Below are 22,864 nucleotides of genomic sequence, written 5' to 3'. Positions count from 1 at the left end.
ATATACTTGTGTTTGTCTTTATATTTTACCCCTTTCTTTTACATCTTAAACGTTTTGAAATAATTTAGGCATGGACCACAGTGAGGTCCTATTCACTGGCCTCACTAGTCATCTTATCTTTGTTTTGTTTGAGACAAATGAAGCCCAGGGTGGCATGGAACCATGTAGTCCAGAAACTTAGTATGCAGCTGACCTGGAACTCATGGCAATTTTCCTGCATCAGCCTCCCAAATGCTGGGACTGGGAGCATGAGCCACCACAGCTGGCTTATCTCTCTGAAAGCAGGCTAAGTGATCCTCTACTTAAAACACTGCACTGCACAAAGGCACACTTCTTGGTTATATTCAAGATCCATCTGTGCACCCTGACGCTTAGCCCTTTTATTGTAACCTTGCGCCTGCTTTCAACTCCCACACAGTCCCCCATCTCTAGTTGTACAAGGTACTGAGTCCCTAAAAGGAGATGATCCAAGTCACAGGCCACAATGGTTTTTAAGTCTTCTGTGGTGCTTGACCACAAATAAATTCTCCTTATAGAAAGCCACCCTAGCAAAGGCCCAAGAAACCAGGAAGAGGTTTCCATCAGGTATCACCTTGTATATAGTAGTACCAGAACCCCAGGGACTGCATTCCCTTAAAAGGGAGGGTACAGTCCAACGTGACCCTCTTACAGGAGCGGCAATCATCACTAGGAGCCTCTGCCTATCCCCTTCTTCCTGGACAAGGGCCCACACAGTGCTTAGGTGGGAAGTAGACCTGCCCATTCCTGGGGTTATGGGCGGGCTCATTCAGCTTTCACTGTTCCTGCAAATTAGGTGCAGCCTGTGGGGAGCTCTTGGCTCTATCTATAAAGCTGCAGAAAGTCTTCCTTTTTAAATGCAGAAAGATACCAGCCTCTCAAGCCTTTTCCTGGGTTAGGTTTGTCCAATTGTGGGAGCCATGGCTTGAGCCACTGTAAGTTTGAAGACATAGGAGATTCTAGTTAATGTGATGGCGGCAAACTAAGTGCCTCAATAAGCAGGGCTCTTGAGGTAAGCATATGACTGGCCAATGATTGGGAGGTGCTCGTTTGCCCTCCAGTGGCCACACGGTAGAACTGCAGCCTCACGATCACGTCTCTGACTCAGCTCACTCTTCAGGTAGACAATGCCCAGGGTGGACTGCCAGGCATCATTGACCTGGTGAAGGCAGGCAGCCAGTCTCCCAGCTACAAAGGCCCCAGTGAAATGGAAGTTCTACATGGGCAAAGAGCCACAGACCTTTAACCTTTCTTCTGGTATTAGACATTAGGATAAGTGTTTAAAGAGGTCAAAAAACCCAGTCACGCCCACTTAGCTTATAAGCACCAGCCCTGGCCATGTTATATCTACACATGCCAAGTTTTCTCCCCAATACAGTCAGACAAATTTGACTCTTGTGAGGCTGTTAATTTCTGCTAAATCTCGGTTTAGCATATACATGTTTCAAATGTGTATTCATATCCACCTGACAGGTCTGTGGCTTAGATCTCTGATTGTGAGGTGGGAGTAGGAATAAATGCTTCCCCAGAAAGATAAAGTGTGTCTTAACACTGACAGCTGGGAAACAGTGGGCAAGATTCCCAATTCATGAGCCATGAGCTCAGGGACATTTTGTTCATTTCCAATCCTCTAATACTGGCCATGTAAGGAGTCCCACAACATCCATGAAATAAAGACTATAGCAAGTGGATGAAAAAAAAATGCTTATGCTTCTGAGCTTAAATAGTTTGTAAGTACATTGGGGTACACACATGAACATACAGGACACACACATACACAAACATACTATCACAAGGGGGCAAAGGAAGATACAGCCTGACACACTGTAGGTGGCCAAGGCTACCTGACTGACTCCCCCTTACACACACACACACACACACACACACACACACACACACACACACACACGCACGCATGCGCACACACATACGCACGTTTCTTTGGTAGGTTCTATTTATTGCACACCCATTGGGTGCAAGGGCCAGCCCCAGGCCCTAGTCAAAGAGTTCCCTGGCGCTAAGAACCAGCTCCACTTTGTGGAGCTCTAAGGGCTTAGAGTTGCTACAAGCATTATTGAAGGGAGGATGTGTGACCCAGCAGGAAGCAGGAGAGGCAACGTGTCAGCTAAAGGGTGAGCAGCAGAGGCTCCCAGTTGGCCAGAAGCCTCTTTGCACACATGGCTGAACAGAGACAATGTGGCTGCTCCCCCAAGCCAGCCTCCTCCTCACAGGCACAGCCCCAGTCCCTGAGTCTCCAGGGCCTCCCCTAGAGAACAGGCATACCTGGGAAGAAGCCAAAAGAGAAGTCCAAGGGGATTTCCCAAGGCAGGGCAGCAAAGGTCTGGGAGCTGCCCTGGGAATGAGAAATAGGTCCTGACATCCCTCAGGAATGCAGTGTTGAGGGGTATTGAGGGTGGAGGTGGGGTGGGGGTGGCTACAGAAGGCAGTGAGAACCCAGGCCTCCAATCTCTACTTGCACTGCCAGGCAGACTCCCAAGGAGAACTGTCACCATGTTCACCCCCTCTCCCTCCACAGTGGTCTACCCTAGAAATGCTACCCTCATTACTCTCAGGAAACAAACACTCCTTGTTCCAAGTGTTCTCCACAGACCTCTAGAGCCACCCCCCACTCCTATTGAGCCTGGCCCAGGCCACAGCTCTGCTCTGCTGATTAACAATTAGGCATGCAGCCCTCTTATGTTTGCAGGATAAAGCAGCCAGAAGACCAGAAGCTCGGTGCCCCACGGTATCCCTGAGCCCTGAACCTGCCAAGGAGTCTGGTAGAAGGCTGTGCTCTACTGGGCTAGAGTAACCCTGCTTCCTAGGTCACAAGATGCTGCTTAGGAATTTCCAAGAGGTCCTGTTCTATGCTTTGGGGACCAACTTCTGCCAGGTCACCTAACTCCCAAAGTAAGATTGTCCCCAGTGAGCAGTCTTGGTTAGACTGCCTCAGGCCATCTCAGAAACCCAGGCCCCGTGTCTTAGAGGAGAGAGGACTGCCTCACTCAACCTTAATCTCTGAAGAGCCAGGAATGGGGACACAGGGAAATGAGCCCCATCCTTCAGTACAGAGGCACAGATGCCTCATCCTTCACCATGGTCCTGGCACATAAGGCTGCATCTCAGGTCTACCCCGGAGTCAGTATCTGAGAGGGCGACAGCTTCACAGCTGGTTGCGGTTCCTCTTGGGAATGATCTTCCGGTAGGTTCTGCGCTCTGAGATGTTACGTTTCACCTTGGCTGTGGTGGGGGCCTCATCCTGGTGCAGGGATGGGCTTGAGTGGGACTTCTTCAGGCTTGGCCTGGGCTCCTGACAACTATCAGCTTCGTTCCCAAGCTGATCTTCCCACAAAGCCAGGTCTTTCAGAGGGAAGTGTAGGCGGGCCACCAGAAGCTGCACGTACGTCTCATATCGAGTTTTCTGCAACACATAAGTAATCACACCACTTTAGCACAGCCCCGACTCCCGAAGGGCAGCTCACAGCTGTTTGAAGTCATGGTGGTAGAGGGATGCCCTGATAGTTCTTAAGCATCTCTATGGAATGAGCCTCCTGGGGTCAACCACTCTTCTGAAAAGCTGGTATCTGTGGAACATGATGCTGACAACCGCCATCTGTGTGATACTCCTAAGGCCTCTGAGACTGCATCTGCCCATCTAGAAAACCGTCCCCAGTTCACAGCCCCACTGGGCCCTGTCCTGGAAGTTAGCTGGATGTGAATTAGCTTCGCATGCTTCAAAAAGGATGAATTAATTGGCCAGTGGACAAAGGGTCCAGCTGGGTTGTGATAGGGACAAGCTGGGTCCTTACGTTACCCAAAGACCTCTGGGAAGTGGGCAATTGTAATCGTGAAGACAGCCAATAACCCACAGGCTAACCAGAGACTCTGAAAGCTAGGGAGAGCTGGGCTGCAGAAGTGCCAGGTAGCCATGAGTAGGAAACCCACTGATGTCCCTTCCTGGTCCCTGGCCTCCAGATGCTGTGGGATTCACTCCGTTCCTACATTGTCCCTTGACAAGCCTTCCTTCCTGGTGGCTCTCTGTCCTGATCAGTGCCTTTAATGCTTCTGAAGCTGGTAGTTGGATTAGGCTCCCAGAGTGTGCACTGATACAGGCCATGGCAGAACTGAAGGGTGGGGGTGGGGCAGGGAGACTAGAATTAATAAAATCAACTGCAGTTGAGACCATGTGTGAAGACACGTGACAGACAAACCATGCTTCAGCTTTCTCATCTATACGATGAGAATTATAGACTCTCATTACCTATCCCAGAATTGTTAAGTGAGATATTCCTTGCAGGCAAAAAAAAAAAAAAAAAAAAAAGCATTAGGTAGTAGTATTAGGAAGGATAATATAGTTTATAGTGTATTCATCGTAGGAAAAGCTAAGTATACTTCTAAAAGGACGAAGTATCCTCTAAGTGTTCTTGGGATGAAAGGCAAAGGGTCTTTAGTGCTCACAAACTACACTCCTGTGTTTGCCACTGCATGCTGATGTGTCCCTAAGCCAGGCTTCCTGGGTTTAGAACAGAGGCATCCAGGAGAGGGCGGCAGAGGAGCCAGCCAACAGGCTCTAGCCAGGGCAGCCAGAGCAGGCTGCTCACCTCGTGCTCCAGATACTCCTTCCGTAAGCGGTACTCCTCCAACTCGCGGCTGCGGCCCCTTCGCTCTGGCAGGTTTCTCTGCAAATCCAACAGGTCATCTGAGGCAGCATCCAGGCAGTTCTCGTGGGATCGATGCTGCTCCTCCTGGAAGAAAGGTGAAGGAGAAGCTGATCCTAATCTTCCGCCCCTCGCTGTTCCCTGACTCTTTCAAACTTCTGATCCAGGTTCTGCGCAGCCTCTCCCAACCACCATCTGATCATGGGGTGCAGAGTACACCCTTCCCCGCCCCCAGTCTTAGTGCTCCGTTACTTAGGATGCCCGAATCCACCTCTGTCCTCCTTGCACCCCTGGCTAGTTAGGAGAGGCAGTACCAGGGAGCTCTGCGCTGGGCCCATGGGCAGGATGGGCCTCACGAATCTGCGCTGGGAGCCCACTGCAGCTGGAAAGGGAGGTGCTGAGTGTGTGGCAGCCGCCAGGTTGATTCGTGCAATCCAGGAAGCCATTTCTTTGGCCGTGCTGCAGGCAAAGGAAATCATGTGTCCCCAGGGGTGCAGTCCTATCATCTGCCCTCCCTTCACCTCACACCTCTGTTCCCTACGGAAACCAAGCTGCTTAACATTAATGGGGGTGGAGGGGCACTGAATTTAGCTGACAGAGGAAAATGTAGGGTGGCAAATGAACTTATATCAAATGTCAAAAACAGTCGTTGGTAGCATTCTAGAATCTTCTGTTAATAAACAAGGAAGAGGGTAGTGCATTAACCAAGGGGCTGGGAGGAGTCACTGCGTCCCTCTCCTCCCCCCACTGCCCCGGCACCCCGTACCACTCCAATCCCATCACTTCTCCCAGCACAGTTTTCCTGGTCAGGGCTGGCCCACAGATATTGAGTGGCTGCATTGAGCCTTGCCACTTTTCTCCCACTCTAGCGACTCACGGTGCCTGGAAGAGGTAGAGACGCCAGTCTGCAGTCCGAAGCTGGAAGACATGTGGCTTCTTGGTGTAGTGGGTGGCTGGGCTGGCTAGCGAGTGGTGCACTCCCACAGGTTCATCCATCATATGTCCAACCAAACTCTCCCCATCCAGCCACTGGCCCTCTCCCTGCCACCAGACACAGGGGCTCAGTGAAGATGTTATCAGCTGCCCATCTATCCCAAAGTACTGGACCTCTCCTTGATGACCCCTGTGGCTGGGTTCTAAATGGCGTCAGCAGTTGGCATGCTGCCAGACACCGTCCCCAATCTACAGAGAACGTTTCTGTCCTTCCTCCCGTCCTTCTTCTCCCCAGTCCTGGGGAGTCAGTGACCCGTGCTGCTGACTCCCTTCCTACCTTCAGGAAGTAGAGCACCATCCCTCTCAGTAAGGTGTGAAACATCTTCCAGCCTCGTTTGCCCCATGGTGCTGTCCCGAGGGGAGACACACACACACACACATTAAAAAAAAAAAGGTGGGTGCTGATACCACATCCAGACATACTCAGTTCAAGTGTGCACCCCTCCCACCACCTCACAAGGAGACACATGAGCGTGTAGAGCGAACCGCCACAAGCAAACATGTACAACCAAAACAGACAGAGCAAGTCTCCATGTACAGAGACAAAACCAGAGAAAGAGAACTATCGCCATAAAAACAGATGCTCTACTGACTTACAGACAGATGGCCATGCACACCAGCTCTCCCCGGTCCTAGGTGCACATACTTAGGCGCAAATAACTGTACTCAGTCCCATTCTTGCACCGTATGATATGTTTGCCCACTGAGGGAGCACACGGGGAGTCCCCTGAGCATCAGTCTTCCTTTCTTTCTCTTCCTAATGTCCTGGTCCTTGGCCAGAGGGAGGCCTGACTTCCTGTGGTCATCCCTGGGTATCCCACTTAGCCACCATAGAGTTTCCTTTGTAATTCTAGCTTAGTTTACAGGGATGAGTGCTCTGGTCAGGCAGCGGCCCTGGGAATGAGCTGTAAATATCAACTCTGGCAGATTTTATCCCTGCCGTTCCTTTTGCACATGGCATATTCTGAGTGGATTCTGCAATGCTCTTTGCTCTTTAAGGGATGTGCTCTGACAGTGCAAAAAATTCAAACCCTCTTACCTTACATGGTTCCATTCAAGTGCCATCATTTGTCAGAACTTGCCCCCATAGCCAGTCCTCAGAAGCAACTCCCAAAAGCCTTTCTCTCTTCCTGCCCCCATATGCAACATAGTCCTCTTCCACCTTTGACCGAGACACTAGTGTGCTTGTCTAGGTTTTGTCTCACCACAGGGGTGCTGGGGTCTGGGGATAACCAGACCTATTTTATACAGCACTCAGGATGGTAATCCAGAAAAGAAACACAGGTCGCTCATTCTTTTATGTATAGGACAGTATAGGACAGGGTCCCCGCGTAGAGCTCTCCCTACACACCCCTCTGTCCCCAGCAGCAGACACTTACTCTTCTTGCCATCAGCATCATGATGCATCTTCCGTGCCAGGATACCCTGCTTATAGGTGGGCATCGTGGGGTCCTGAGCCAACTGCAGGAAGGGGCTGCTTATCTTGCCAGCTGAGGGAGAGGGCTGGTCTTTCTCAGGTCTGGCTGCATCTTCTTCATCTCTGGATGGCAGAGGATCAGGGTAGGGATGCTGGTAGGACAAGTACCCCCTGCTTTTTGAGGCACTAGACCCACCCCTTACCAGTTCTGGCTTCACCAATATTGCCCAAGTCTTCTGCCCTTCCCCAAACTGGTCCAGTCCCCTGCCTCAGGCACCACCCACTCATAGAAGAACTATGTAGACCCCTCAATCTCACCAGTTCTCAGGTGGACAACAATGGGTGACAGGGATGGGGAAAGAAGGGGAAGGAAGGGAACTCTCACTTACACAGCCCACTCAAGCTTCTCACTTCGGATAGACCAGTAGAGAGCCTGGAACAGAAGCATATAGATTAGGAGGCAGGCAGTCTAGTCACTCAAGTGGTTGATACACATCTACAGGCATATGTACCACCCTTTCCCTCTACCCCATCACAGATGACCTTCTCCCAAGTAGGTAAGCATTCATGATCCATTTATCCACTTCTTCATTTTTCCATTTCTCCACCCATCCATCCCTGTGCTGGACACTAGAGATACAAGATAGCGAAGTAGCCAAGGTTCTGCTCTGCAGAAGCCTAGTAAATTCAAAACTAGCCTTTTGAGAGGGAGCATGAGTTACCCACTGTTCTGTCCAGGTTTATCTGACAAAGGAGCATTGCTGAACAACACGCCCAATGTAAATATTTGGTAAATGAATGAATGAATAAATGCTGGGGTAGAACTTTGAAGTAATGTCATAGATGTAGTATCATGGATGCATCTTGCTTGCTTTTGGAACACCTGGTGTTCCTGGCAGGATAGTTGGGGTACAGGAAACATTCAATAGACGATCACCAAGTAAATGAAAAGAACCAGTGATCCAATTGCTTATGAAGTGTGTGGGGGCCAGACACAGTGCATGGCCCTTGACGGCTTTCATTTCATCTTGATAATGACATAGTGAGGTGATCATTTTCTCCAGAAACAACCTGAATTGACCCAGGGATATGCTGCTGAAGACTAGAATTCAAACCAGGAACATTCAGCTCCCAAACCTGAGATGGGGATTTCCCATACATGGAACTCTGTGTCTCATACATTCAATTCCAGGACAGGACAATACAAGGACACTAGCACTTGTCAGACTTCAAAGGGTTAAACCCTCCTGAGAATGTAATGAAACATTTTCAAATGCATAGAGTATGGGTCTATAGGTACAAGGGTATCAATTTGTACAGACAACAAACCCTGAGATACTACTGATACCACCAGACAGAGACACACAGGCAAACCTCATCTTCACAAAGACTTTTCATCCAAGCTGTGTCTAAGCCCTAATTCCCCCCTTGGAACTAAAGTTCTAGGCTATAGACAGAGAAAAGAGAGAGGGCCCTAGCCTTGTAAGGAAGCCATACCTTCAGCAGCTCTTTGGGGAAGTTTCCACCATCCTGCAGGCCATTCAGGTTGGTTACAAATTCCTGACAGCTCATGCTCTTTCCAATGTTCTGTGGCCAGAGAAGTGGGACAGTGTGAATATCCCATCCTTATGTATTCCCAGCCTCTGGTCCTCTCCTCCTGCCTCATGCCACAACCCCCTCCCCCCTCCTCCAGACCCCTGCTTCTGTTCTTTGGCTGCTTCCCCACTCCTTACCTGTCCATGTAAGTCTGTGTTAAGGAGCATAATTGCACAGGTCAAGGTGTGTACAGAATCTGCCCCAGAGAGAGGCAAGTACAAAGCTCAGTGAAATCTGGACCACACCAGGGGTGAACCCCTCCCCCCATTTCTCTGTAGCCCCAATAGACTCTGGCATCGGTTGCTCAAAGAATCCTGTGGAAACACATGCTGTTTCCATGCCAACCCCAGGTCCTTCCCCAGCCCTCCTCCACCCTCCCTCCATACCTACTGAGGGGAAGGCTCCAGGATTGCAGTAATGGAAGCGTTTGGAAAATTGGTAGAGAATTCGTTCCCGCTCCTGAGTCTCTCCACTGAGCACCAGGGCCTGGAGGAAACCACTGCCCAAGAAGGCCAGGATTGAGCAGAGGCACATTCTCCAGGAACTTGAGACCATTGCCCCCACAGCTGTTGCTAACCACCCCACACACCCAACTGCTGCCTCCTCAGATGTAGAAGGCCTTACCGGAGGGCTCGGTCCAGGCTCTGACCTTCGAACTGGAAGAAGGACAAGTAGGCCTCGGCTACAGCCCTGCTGAAGTCATTGCTGCAGAGGGCAATGGAGAAAAAGATGGTGCCAAGGATCAGACTGAGTTGTGGGTACAGAGGGGCCCCAGGGTGGCAAGAGCCGAAGAAGAGAAATTATGACCAGGCTAGGTGCCAGATCGCAAGATGGCAGCCAGTGTCTAGCCTGCCCCTGCTTCCTGGTTCAGTGTTATCTGTGAGAGGCCAAGTAGAGTCTGGGGTGGGCAAGGGTAGGGAAGTGAGTTAAGGTAGTTAAAGTGAGACTGAGAACAAGCAGGGCTAGCCAAGAATGGGGTGGGGAGATGGGATGGGATGGGGAGGAACCAGGACAGAGATAAGGGGACAAGTAGTAATCAGGCTGGAGGGAAACTAGGGATATGGTCAGAGAAAGAGCAAGAGTGAGTGACCAGCAGAGGTCGCCCATGGGATACTCCCTCTGTACTGCCTTCCCTTACTTCTTGCGAAGGTGTGCAGCCACTTCGGACTTCCGAAAACCATTCAGTTGATAGAGGCGCAAGGCTAGGTTCCAAGCCCCCTCGTCATTTCTGATGCTATTAGCCATCTTCTCTCTAGATGGTGATGGCCTCCAGTCTTCCTCTGGGGATTGAGCTTCCTCTGGGGGCATGGGGCTCTCAGGAAGTCTAGAAAAGTCCATTTGTGTCCTCAGACTCACACTTGTGGTTAGACATACATATCAAGTGTCCTCCAAGGCCACAGGATGAAGTGGCCAGAGTTCAGGGTTAGAACTATGACTCTTGGGATCTGGAGGAGCTGAACCCATGTCCTCAGCTTGGAGATACAGGGTCAAAGACAGCCTGGCCTGGCCTAGGCTAGGACCAGGAGATCTCAGAGAAGACTTAGAGAAACAAGAGCCACAGGAGTGGAGCCAAGCTGGTGCCACATTTGCCCAGATACTTCAAGTTTATCTCACTGGAAGTGGCAGGAGGAGCCTTTGAGGACCTCAGTGCTGTGCTGCCCACCCATGATGAAGTAATGCGCTGGCCAGTCTTACACCAACTTAGCACAAGTCATTTGAAAGGAGGGGATCTTAATTGAGAAAAATGTCTCCATAAGAATCCAGCTGTAGAGAATTTTCTTTATTAGTGATTGATGGGGAGGGCCCAGCCCAGGCTGAGTGGTGCCGTCCTTGGGCTAGTGGTCCTGCATTCTACAAGGAGGTTGAGCAGGGAAGCAAGTTGGTTATCATGGCTTCTGCATCAGCTCTCCTCTCTAGGTTCCTGCCCAGTTTGAGTTGCTGCCCTGACTTCCTTTGATAATGAACAGTGCTGTGGAAATGTAAGCTGAATGATTAGCTATTTATCAGTGGCTATTCCTTTCAATCCCATGTTTCTTGGGTCATGATGTTTCATTACAGGACTAGAAACCCTATCTAATACAGGTAGGATTGTTTCTCTCATCTGCAATTTTCCTCACATGCCTCTATGCCCCAGCCTGAGTCCCAAACCCAACTCTTAGTTCTAGAGCCACATATGATGTAAGTGTGAGAGTCAGGTTAAGAACAGGGAGCAAGGCTGGCTTTAGGAGTGGCAAGAACTGGGGGAATCAGAGGAAGTTTCTGATTTACCCCTTCCTTGGCTTAACAGCTCTCACCATAAGACTGGCTGGTGACCCAGGCAAGCTATACCACGGGGAACACCTTAAAAGTAAGATTCTCAATCCCAGCCCTACCTGACTCCTGTTCTCCTTACAACCAATGTCGGGTATCCATTCCCTAAGTTACCAGCTAGAACAGGTGTAGAACAGGGAGGCTAAGTTGAGAAGCAGCCACTGAGAAATAGCTAATCATTGGAATTCAATCAACAGCCGCCTTCACCCCAACAAGTGGGCCAGTAAGTCGGTGCATTGCTGGCGACTCCCTGTTTCCTAAGCCTCTTCCACATCCCATCCCTCAATGGGGCAATCTGTAGAGACCACAAGGGAAAGCACTAATGATGGGGAAAGGTAAGTCCACTGGGCCACTGATGCTGGAGAGATAAAACAGTCAGGGGCTCTTCACATCTAAAGAGGATCTAAATATGATAATAAAGGGAGTCCTAAAATCTGATTTAACAAAATGATTCAGTCGATAGTGTTGTTGTTAAAATTATGTCCAACCTTTTTGGAAACTGTATACTGTTAATCAGTGAATCATATGTTATATGTGTTATAACTCTATAAAGCTATATTTAAAGAATGATTTCATGCGCTTACTATGAAAAGCCAAGTATAAATGAGAGAGGCAAAGGAAATAAAAATTTGTGCATACTGTTAAATATAGAATTAAATGTTTTACTTATACGACATCTGGTGTCATTTACTCAGGGAAAGTCCAAGTTAGACCTTTCATTTTCTCCGAAGGGTTTGTCACTTTAGGTGAATTGGCTTGCTTTGGCCTGGGGTTGGATTTGTTTTCATCTTTGATACAATGAACTTCCCTTTTCAGATTTCAAGTCTTCTATGGTTTCCTAGCCTCTGAGAGCTCTGGGGCAACTAAGTTCCCTGATTCATGAAGAGGATGGCACTTTGATGTGTGACACCAACTACCATTCTATTGCTACCACCTAAGGATCCTGGAAATGAGAACAAGGTTTACCCTGTAGTTGCCACGCTATTAGGTCCATGGTCTAACCCCAACTGGCTCCAGTTAGTCTCTTTAATATGACTTCTATTTAGCCATCCAGGAAAAAAAAAACAAAACGCTTTCCTCACTGATAGTCAGAAGGGCTGAAAGCCTTGAGGTAGTTTACTGGAACAGGGAGTCACCTCAAAAGGTTTCCTTGTGGACCTGTTCCTACCTGTGGCTGCAGCTCTGAGGTTATACAGGTCCCTGGTTATGGGCTCCAAGATATAGTACCCCAGTCCCAGTCGAGTCTCTCCCTGTTGAGATCCCAGGCAGCACCCGGGCCTAGGCACTTCAGTGAATTTCTCCCATTGACTTCAAGTTCAAAAACAATCTGTGATTTCTACTCATTAGCTTCTACCTGCAATCTTCCAAGCCTTCACAGGGCTCCAGTCAGTCCCCCAAACTTCTTCTGGTCTTCCTCTCCTGGTGTCTAGCTGGGGACATTAATGATTCTGCTTCTGTAGATTTAAGTCTTGACTCTCTATAACTTTCTGTTCTTTATGTTTTTAAACATTTCAGTCTTCTGAAACTGTATATATATATATATATACACACACACATATATATATATAACTGTATATATATTATATATATATGGATATATAACATATCCATATAATATGGTCATAGGGATCGAAAAAAGCACTAGCACATTAAATTCAATGTCCATTTCTCATGCTCCGCCCAAAGCAGGGAGCCAGCCGTACTGAGACTCACCCTTCTGCAGAAGCCAAGTGAACATGGTGCTCGGTGACTGAAGCATCTTCACTTCTGGATGTATCTTCACACTCTGCCTCCTGCATCAGGCTTGGGACTTCCTCTGTCTCATCTTTCTTCAGGGAACTCAATTCTGATTTATCCTTCTCCAGGAGCGAAGGGTGTGAGGTATCTTGTGGCCACTTGAGGCTATGGAGCTGATCCTGTGGACTGCTCTCCTGAGAAGACACAGGACTGGGCCGGGGTCCAGAGCCTCTGCCCCCAGATTCTGGGCAGCTAGGCTCCAGTAAAGATGCTTGGCTCCCCCAGGGGGCCAAGGTGCAGAGCATGGGCTCCTGGAAACAGCCAGCATCCCTCTCACCTGCAGGAGAGCAGGAATGAGCATGCTCAGGGCAGAGTCAGGAAAGCAGCTGTCTGCTGCCTCCAGACCTCCTCCCTCAGGTACCTGCCTTGCACCAGGCAGGATATCCTGTCCTGCAGCAGACACTGATCTCTCCTTGTCTGTCTGGTAGCAGTTCCTGGACTCTAGTTGCCCAGACAGGTCAGGTCTCAGGACCTGCTGAGCCAGTAAGAAATGCTGTGTCTTGTACATAGCTCTTCGTTCTATAAGCATTGGGAAGCTCATTTTATATATGAAGACACAGAAGAATTAATCCTAAGCACCTCTGGCTCTAACACAGTACAATGAATCCAACAAGAACCTTTGCTTCACTCCGAATCCTCCCCCCAGCCTCTTCAGTTTCCTAGGTCCCTACACTGGATCTCACCTCCGTTCTGGGAGATAAGAGGCTTCTGGGGCCTGGAAGGATCCTGCAGGTCCTCATGTAAGGGTGGGGCCAGGTCAGAAAGGCTTTGGGGTATCTGTGAGCCCTGGAGACAAGAGCAATGAACAAAGAAGAGTGGAAGGAGCTGAAGCGAATGGAAGTCCTTCCCTCCTGGGAGTCTTTCCTCCCAGACCCCATGGACAACAGTCTGGATCCTCAGTTCAGAAGAACAGTATATGGAAGAAACGCTATAGCCTAGGAGCCTCAGAAATCCGTGGGTTCATGGCTCTTCACAGACTGAGAACTTAGGTGCAGGGGAAAGAGACTTACCCAAGGCTGTACAGGATGTGTTGTGGCAGGTCTAAGGTCAGATCCAAAGTTATCTGATTCCTGGATCAATTCATGGTCTACAGAGGGTGCTTTAGGTGAGCCAGGGCCAACATCATCTTCCCAAGAAGTCTGAAATAAGAGACCCTTGAGCTGCCCGCGAAATCATTCCAGGCTCCTTCCTACTCCCCATAAAACCCTTCCTTCTCACAAGTTGCTCAGTTGGCCACACATGGGGCTGCTCCCAACCCAGACGGAGTGTGTTATAGGAAGGATGCCCACTCTGCCTGGAAAGAGTCCCAGGCTTCCCCTGAAGGAGGTCCTCAGACAGGCATCTCCAAAGAACAGACGGCAGTGCTCTGACCACCATTGCTTTTTAGGAGTGGAGAGATTAGAAGGTTACAGACTTCTGTCATTTGAGTTCTTCTTATCTCTAAAGCAGAGAATTTCTGGGAAAACTGTCCCCCTGCCTGTCTCACATAACTTGTGACAAACCCTGATTGATATCAAGGCTCCTATGTCATTGTTCTAACAAGGGCCTGATCTACTGACCCTGTACAACAGGAAAATGAAGGATCCTGAGCTAAAAGAAACAAGATGTTGAAATCTCTCAAAAGAGTGGACAGGACTCCTAAAATAGACAGCTCTCTGGTGTGACAAAGGTCAGCTTAGGTTACTCTGTGACATTTGGGGATGCCTAGGAGGTAGGAGAGAAGATCCCAGAATCTCTTGGAATACCATGAAGGGAGAGGTTGCTTGTTCTCCGAGCCAGTCTATCTAGCTCCTTGAAGCTGGTGACAGAGAGATTACTGGCCTCACTTGCATCTGAGTTCTAAATGACATTATTGTACTGATAAAATGTCCCATTATTCTGAAGTCTATATTAATCAATCTTTGTGTGTGAGAGTATATATGTGTATGTGTGTATCAGTGTATGCATGTGTGAAAATATATGTTTATCTGTGTGTGTAATTATATATGTGTATCTGTGTATGAGAATATTATGTGTCTCTGTGTGTGTGCCTGTATATATGTTCATGCCTCCCTCCCCCCCTCTCTCTGCGTGTGTGTGTGTGTGTGTGTGTGTGTGTGTTGCTTTTATGTGAGCATGTTGAACATGTAGAAGACAGAGGTTATGGCCTCCTCTGTTGCTCTCCACCTTTTTTTCAGGTGGAGTATCTCTTACTAAACCTGGGGCTTGCTACTTTGGCTAGACTGGATGGCCATTGAGCTCCTGGGATCCCCAGCTCCACTCTCTTATCTACAGTGTTGGGTTTCAGGCTGTACATTGACAAACCCAGCTTTTATTTGGGTTCCAGGGATTCAAACTCAGGTCCCCAAGCTGGCGCGCGCGCGCGCGCACACACACACACACACACACACACACACATACACACACAGGTCAGTTTGCTGTTCTATTAGCTCAGATCTCCCAAAACGCTACGTTCTAAACAGTGTCCTGTGCCTCCCGAGGAGGCCCTCCCTGTCATGTCCCCACACAGCCCTCAGCTGGCTTCCTCAGCTAACTTACCTCACCCACCTGATCAGGAGGTACTATGGGAGCTCCTTCAGTGGATCCTAAGGCCAAGCAGGGGTGCATCTTATAGGAAGGCACAGGGAATGGAGGGGTGGAGCACCTACTATGGTCAGCAGTGTTGCTCCCCAAATCCAGATCATTTTCTTGCGTCCAGAGCCCTGTGCCTTCTTGGAGAGGAGAATCCAGGGTTTGAGGCCTATGAGGCCAGGTCTTCATATCTAGGTGGGAATTCGGGTAGCCCCAGGAAAAGCATTCTCCTTCAGTGCTGGTGTCTGAGCAAGGGCTTTCCAGGAAGAGGGGATTATCAAAGAAGATGCTGTCCTCCTCAGCACCCCACTCTGGGGAGGAGCCTGGCATTTTCTTCTTTGGCCAGGTCTGGTTCTCTTCCTCAGACCCACTGCTGTCATCCCCAGAGTCTTCATCCTCCTTGGGCCGACTGGGTTTCAGGCCCACATCACCAAGGAAGTCCTTAGAGGGCGGTGGAATACAGCATCTGAGTCCTGCTTTGAGTCCCTCTGTTTTCTCTAGCTCCTCCTCCAGGTCCAGGACACACATCTGGGCCTGCAGGATGCCAGCCCAGAATACCACCTGGGTGGATGAGCTCCGGTTCTGCTGTGGACTCCCCAGAGAGCTGTTGTCCTCTAGTGACCTCGATGATGCTGGGGCCTGGCTGGCCTCCCCATGCACCAGGCGGTTTCCCAGGTGACTGGGTTCCACATCAGAGTCGCCATGATGAGCATCAGGCCTGGCAGATTCAGGGGGGTCAAATGGCCAAGTATGTTCCTGGCAAGGTTCAGAAGGGCCCGGATGGCCATGCACTTCACTTGGATATGCTTCTGGATGGGGCTGTAGGTTGTCTTCCAAGCAAATATTGAGAAATTCCATGGGTCTGAGGTGGTCCCCCATCATCCACAGAGTGACAGTTGAGCAGAAGCCCTTGGTAGCACCTGTTTTCACAATCCCATTTCATGAATTATTAGGTCCACAAGCCAAGGTAGGAACTGGAAATCCACATCTAGCCTGTAAATGCACAAAGTGAGTGCATAGGAGATGGACCATAATCCACTCAAGTCCTATGTCCAAAGTGCTAGACACATTCAGAACCCACACCTGGGACATCTACTAAGGGACATTACTACCCTGTGAGTCCTGCTATGAGGAAGGGTGTAGCACACATGTCATGTGGCCTTACAACCTCAAATTGGAATCAGTATGCACTTGTTCCAAAGACACCCAGCAGCTGGCCAAAGGGTTCCAATGTGGCTCAGCATAAAAAGAATGCATGGATATCAGGCCTTTCTCTTGGGATTAAGAGAATGGAGAGACAGAAGTAGGTGTAGCGGGAACAGCTAGAGTACCTAAGGGCACCATGAGAGCAGCAGAACTGGGAAGACATATAAGCCAGAGTGTGAAGACTCAGACACAGGCTATAGAGGCAAGGAGAAAGGAGCAAGCTCACAGGAGCAGCAGGCACCAGGAGAGCAAGGCCACAGCCTGCCTTCTCCCTCAGAGTATGGGTCCTGTTTGCAGGCCTGCACAGTTCACAAGGCCAGCTCATTAAGTGGCTTCCTTATGTGCTATGCACAGTGGTGCAATGTAAGGCAGAAGCCCTACAATGTTCCCCACTCCCTCGGCCTTGTGAAGGACAAGCTCTAGCCCTCTGCTCCACCAAGAAGCATAGTGCTTGTTTCATGAAGTGGAAAGTCTTGACTTCCAGAGAGGGCGAGACCAGAAAGAAAGCAGTAGCCACGTGTACCCGAGGCTTCGAATGCGAAGAAACTTTCTGGTAAATCATTCCCTGTGGTAGTGGAGGTGGGCCCTCCTCAGATGTAGCCAAGGAACATGTAGGGATATTGCTGAGAAGCAGGACTCTCCACCATCTGTGTGAAACACAAGCTTATAGGGCTGCCAGAATGGCCCTGATTCCTCTTAGTGACTGGTTTGTTTTAATCTACTGGATGTTGACATTCAGGATGAACCCTGTTTCCCTCTTGCGCCAGCCCCAGGAAGTACAGAGGTACAAGGATGTATGACATACATGCCTTTCCAGCATTAAACACACCCTGGTTCCATCAAATATTTCCTTACATCTCACTTTCTTCTACTATAATTTTGTCTTGAAGACTGTAGGCGTGCCTGAAAGTTCCAGACACATGTGGGGACAGCGCGTGTGAACATGTGAGCTGAGCTCCCAATCCACAGCTCGAGTTGAATCTCATACAGACAAGAATGACAGATCCACCTATGCCCAAGTAGCTCCTCTTCACTAGCACACACACGTCCTGGCACTGGAAGATGACTGTGCACTTCTTGCCTTTCTGTCACACAGACAAGGAAACCAGAGCCCAAGCCTTAAGGACTCAGAGCTGGAAAGAGAAGCCCAGGTCTGACTTTAGACCCCCTACCTTTTAATGCACAACTTCTGCAGCCTTCTCTGCTGAGGGAACTTCCCCTGTGCTGCAGGGGATGCTGCTCAGCTGGTCTCCCTTAGCACCCCCCTCTTTGGAGCCTCTCCCAGGCCCGACTTCACACTGGGTTCCTATTCTCTGGGCAGGTGGTAAAGTGGATGAGATGGCTGTACCTGAAAGCCACAGGGGGCTCAGTTCCTCCATGCCAAGCAGTAGAAAGTATGGGGTAAATAAATGACCAAAGGGCTTGGGGTCACCCCTCCTCACCACTGAGAGCTGAATAGATACGCCAAGGTTGGATGGCATTTATGGACTATTTAAGGTCACCTAAAAGACATAGCTTTTGCCTGTGAGTGTCAGAGAGAAATGGGGTGGGGCTAATCTTCTAAGTCTCCTTCTAAAAGACCCTGAAAAGTAGAGTCCCTATGTGGGTTTTTTCTTTTTACTTTGTTCTGACACCATGTCCCATACTTTATTACAAACCTGGAGTTCCTCAATGACAAGAAAGCTCTGAATTTTTAGTACCTGGGAAAGGCTTCTGACCAGGCTTCAAGTCCCTCTATTATTTAGAGGGACTCATCCCCTCCCAAAGGTAGATTTCAGAAAAACAGAGGCATTTTCTATACTTAACCATAGCTCTGAGTCAGATGGTCTGAAATTGGTCTTGCCTGTCAGTCTTCTCCAGGAACTGTAGACCGTCCTTCAATCTCTCAGCATATCTCCAGGCCCAGATAGTTAGAGAACTAACAGCCTTTGCTGTCTGTGTCAAAGGAGCAAGAGGGGCTGCCCTACTCTAGTATGCTAGTACTCATTTCTGCCCTCACTGCTCTCTGTGTAAGAGGCCTCAAACAGCCCTTCTTCAGGGAAGGAATAACATACCTCAGAACCTGAAGACCCTCAGAGGTCCACGCATTCCGGGCCTGCCTCCAGCTTGGCACTAGAACCTATCCTAGGGGAGGAGGTCATTAGAGCCATGAACTGAATGGCTTTGCTCTGCCATGTGCTTCCGCCATGACGTGATGTCTTGCCACAAACCAAAACAGTGCGGCCATACATCCATGAGCTAGGACCTTCACAACTGTGAGCCAAAACAGTGTTCTCCTTATAGGTGTTTTTCTCAAGTATCTGTCACAGTGACAGGAACAATACGAGATATACTCTTAGGTTAACAACTTCCCTGAATTATGATCACTCTTGGATCTGCCTGGCACAAGGGATCAAGTGCACCTAAGATCACCATGGAGGAACCATGTTAAGGCCTCCTCAAGTAAACAGACTAAAGGGCACTACGACTAACTAGGGAGTGTGGTACACACTGAAGCTTGAGGGGAGGATGGACAGAAGCTATCTGCTCACAGCTGCTGGAGGAGGCGGCAATGCAGCCCCACCCTCCCTCTCTTACCAGACCCCAAGACAGAACTTCATACTCCCCTCCTCTTCCCAGCTAAACCCATATCCCTGTGTACCTGCCTGGCTCCTTTCCTGTGTGTAATCCCTCCTCTTGTCCCGCCCTGACCCCCAGACATCACATCACATCTTAATGTGTCTCAGCCTCTAAATCCCATCTAAGCATGTAGCCAGAATGATTCACATACTCTCATTACAGAATTTGTTTGACAGGACACGTGTGATCTTAGAAATAGGAATGGGCACCAAAGCCTAGAAGGAATCCCATGTGTCTCTTTTCAAGTAGGTACTTATACATACATGCATACATATATATACACACATGCATACATATATACATGCATGCATGCATAATACATACATGCATACATGTATACATATAGATAGACAGACATGCATACATATATGCATATATACATATATACATACATGTATGCATGCATACATACACACAGACATGCATACATACATGCATATATACATACATGCATACATACATGCATGCATACATACATACACACAGACAGACATGTAGGTATACATGCATACAGACATACATACATGCATGCAAGTACATAAAGCAGCAATGGTGGAATATATTTGGGGCTACCATGGACACCATTGAATATTAGGTTTTATAGAGTTTGCTATCCTAGAAGAAAGACAGTGTTCCTCACTGGAATTTTTCAAAGATAGAGAGTGGGGAGGGGAGGATGAGAGAAACTATAATTTTCTAGAGATCAAAGAGGAGAGGGCAGATCCTTGAGGTCTTATATCTGAAAGACCTAGGGAGAGAAGGGTCTAGGGGGCCAAGAGAAATTGAGGAAAAGGGATGGGGGTGGGGTGGGAGGTGGGGGGAAGAAAACTCAAACCTGCTGATTGGTTGGTATGCGGTTTGACTGGACCAAGATTCTTTTAAAACAATTAAAGTCAACCTGACTGCATTCCACATTTGGTGTTCAGCTCTCAGTGTTTGCTCAGAAGACTCTTGTTGCCTGAAGTCAGCATGGGGAATTCTTGCTTATCCTTCAATTCAAATTCTTGGGCTCCTGTTCACCATGGAGTCTCTCAGGACTGGGGTAGGGGCTTGTGTTCTCCTCTGTCCTATCCATAAATGCCTTGGAATGGTATCATTATCCTTTAGTTCAAGTGGATCAAAAAGTTTAAGACTGGTTTTGATCTGAGACATTCAGGATCTTTCTAGGAGATCCCTGAGGTTCTAGAGCCTAAAGGTGAGCTTCAGTTCCTAGAGGCCAGGATATGCGGAGGAGGTGTGAACATTCATGGTGGGGTAGCTAAATTTAGTGGATAAACATGTAGGAGAGCTGGACACATAGATAATAGAGTATTTGTCTGTCATGTGCAAGGGCCTGGTTAATACCCTATATATATTGTTTCCAAAAGAATGAAAAACAAAACAAAAAACAAAACAGAACTCTAGCACTCCCACTATCTGCGACATGCTTGAAACACCCTACTAATTTATCAGAAGTTCAAATTTAACTGGGTCTTCTGTATTTTATTTGGCAACCTAACGCCATGGGAGTGGGTACAGAATGATATCCAGGCCCTGCGAATAGGTTACTTATCCAACTGTACAGTTCTTCAAGTACCCCATAGGTGAGGCAAACAAAAGCACCCACTTGTCTCTAGCGAAAAAACTAAGGTTTGCAGGGTTTTCTAGCTCAGCCAACAGGTGAGAGAGCTGGGGTGTAAGGCTTCCCTAGACAGACTCTCATCTCCCACCCACATGTCAGCATGAGCCTGAAAGGATGGGTTGGGTGGCCATGCATTCAGGAGGTCATCGGAAGGGTTTAGTCCTTTCGATGGCCATCACAGCTGCCCTAGCAGGGTGAGTATCGAGACCAGCCTTTTTACCCATGGATGAAGATGAAAAAGGCACCTCCTTGACAGAAGCAGGCTAGAAACAAGAGAGCAGAGCACATGCACACCTTAAGCATGCATCTAGAATTTTCTCCCCACCGCCTTAGTTCAGTGAAATCACCTCCACCCACGTCTCACATGGGTGAGCTTATTGTGTTTGTGTGAGGATAACTGGGGGAATCAGTTCTCTCCTTCCACCTTGCAGATTCCAGGGATAGAGATCTGCTCTTTGGCCTTGAAGGAATTCTCATCTTGGTTTCCGAACAAAAGCTTCAAGGAATGGTTCAGCAAGACTATGTCTCACCAGATGGGTTCTATTGCCTTCAAAACAAAGTAGCCCTCCATTTTTTCAGAGTTCTGTGGTGCTCAGGAAGTTTAAGGACACAGTCTGGGTGAGACGGAATGTCTTTGCAAACCAAGAAAAAGATCTAGTGTTCTAGAACATACAGGGGGAGGAGTGACCAGGCAGGTAGGAAAGGGAGCAGCACCATCTTCCTGTGCACCCTCTGTTCCACTCTTGGGCTCTGCGAGTCAGGTAATTCTCTCTCTCTCTCTCTCTCTCTCTCTCTCTCTCTCTCTCTCTCTCTCCCTCCCTCCCTCCCTCCCCCCCCCCTCTCTCTGCTCCTTATGTATACGAGTGCTCTGTCTTCACATTAACCCAGAAGAAGGCATTGGATCCCATTACAAATGGTTGTGAGCCATCATGTGGTTGCTGGGAATTGAACTCAGGACCTCTCTCCAGCTATTTCAGGCAATTTCACCAGGAGGACATTTTTTAGGGAGAATGTTTCAGGGCTCAGCTGCATATCTAGCTGGTGGAGAGGAGTGACACAGGGACCAGGAGGTCAGTCCCTCTTACCCTACCCTAGAGCATCAAAAATTCATTTTCTTTTAGTTTTCACTACAAGGTCGTTAAATGTATACCACCCTAGCTGGCCTCAAATTCACCACCCTAGCTGGCCTCAAACTCACCACCCTAGCTGGCCTCAAATTCACCACCCTAGCTGGCCTCAAACTCACCACCCTAGCTGGCCTCAAATTCACCACCCTAGCTGGCCTCAAACTCACCACCCTAGCTGGCCTCAAACTCACAGGAGACACTAATGCCTCTACCTTTGCTATGCCAGAGTTACAGAAGTGCTCTGACATGCCTGGTTTATATGGTGTTGGGGATTAAACCCAGGGCTTTGTGCATGCTAGGCAAAGACTTCCAACTGAGCAACATCCCTAGTCCAGCACTGCTTTTGGTCTTGCAGGGCAGAGGGAGCAAGAGGATACCTGGATTTGCTTTTTACTCGTGGCTTAAAGATCCAGCTTTGTATTCTAGCTTAAGAATGTGCAACTGAGTACGGAGACAAGCTGTACTGGGGAGGAAGGTAATAGCCTGAACCAGGGTGACAGTGAAGAATGATGATGGGGGAGTTCACAGGTTATATTCACATTTTAACTCTACAATTGACTAGCTCCATGACAAAGGGAAATGTCACCAGGTCCCTCTGCTGTAGAATAAAGAACGCCTCTCAGCAGGTTTGCAATATAATGGGAACTGGTCTGAGTACAGATTCTGGGACTGGTTCTTGGGAGGTGCTCAAGAAATTGTCTTGTGTCTTCTCAGCCTAATTCTGTGATTGTGCCATTCACACAGAGTAGCAAAAGTAAATAACACACACACATGTGCTCTCTCTCTCTCTCTCTCTCTCTCACACACACACACACACACACACACACACACACACACACACACACACACACACACACACTTCCTTGTCAGGTTCATCCAGATCCACATACTCTCAGCCCTCAGCCCTGTGTCTGGAACATCCAATGCACCA

General features: G+C 48.7%; 1 protein-coding gene across 10 annotated transcripts in view; it reads right to left on the bottom strand.

Moving 5' to 3' along the window:
• Positions 1-1,869: 1,869 nt before the first annotated feature.
• The window catches only part of Psd4 (pleckstrin and Sec7 domain containing 4), a 36,510-nt gene continuing 15,515 nt past the window's right edge, over positions 1,870-22,864 (bottom strand). For 4 of the 10 annotated variants that reach the window (XM_006233592.5, XM_039105177.2, XM_039105178.2 and 1 more), the window contains 16 exons: positions 15,328-16,353; positions 13,800-13,928; positions 13,473-13,575; positions 12,706-13,066; positions 9,821-10,006; positions 9,307-9,387; positions 9,069-9,181; positions 8,820-8,878; positions 8,584-8,673; positions 7,476-7,519; positions 7,049-7,209; positions 5,947-6,017; positions 5,554-5,717; positions 4,991-5,135; positions 4,620-4,763; positions 1,955-3,439 (listed from right to left, as the gene is read on the bottom strand). In XM_006233592.5, coding sequence (XP_006233654.1) covers positions 3,182-3,439; positions 4,620-4,763; positions 4,991-5,135; positions 5,554-5,717; positions 5,947-6,017; positions 7,049-7,209; positions 7,476-7,519; positions 8,584-8,673; positions 8,820-8,878; positions 9,069-9,181; positions 9,307-9,387; positions 9,821-10,006; positions 12,706-13,066; positions 13,473-13,575; positions 13,800-13,928; positions 15,328-16,242 — 3,024 coding nt within the window. In that variant the 5' untranslated portion in view covers positions 16,243-16,353 and the 3' untranslated portion in view covers positions 1,955-3,181. Of the gene's footprint in view, positions 3,440-4,619; positions 4,764-4,990; positions 5,136-5,553; positions 5,718-5,946; positions 6,018-7,048; positions 7,210-7,475; positions 7,520-8,582; positions 8,674-8,819; positions 8,879-9,068; positions 9,182-9,306; positions 9,388-9,820; positions 10,007-12,705; positions 13,067-13,472; positions 13,576-13,799; positions 13,929-15,327; positions 16,354-22,864 lie in introns of those variants that run through there. The other 6 variants (XM_063283915.1, XM_006233593.5, NM_001134881.1 and 3 more) reach the window with 5 other exon arrangements.

This window comes from Rattus norvegicus, chromosome 3 (genome assembly GCF_036323735.1).
Source record: "Rattus norvegicus strain BN/NHsdMcwi chromosome 3, GRCr8, whole genome shotgun sequence".
NCBI classification, from domain to species: Eukaryota; Metazoa; Chordata; class Mammalia; order Rodentia; family Muridae; genus Rattus; species Rattus norvegicus.
Note: the sequence above shows the minus strand (reverse complement) of the source record. Positions and strands in the feature narration are given on the sequence as shown.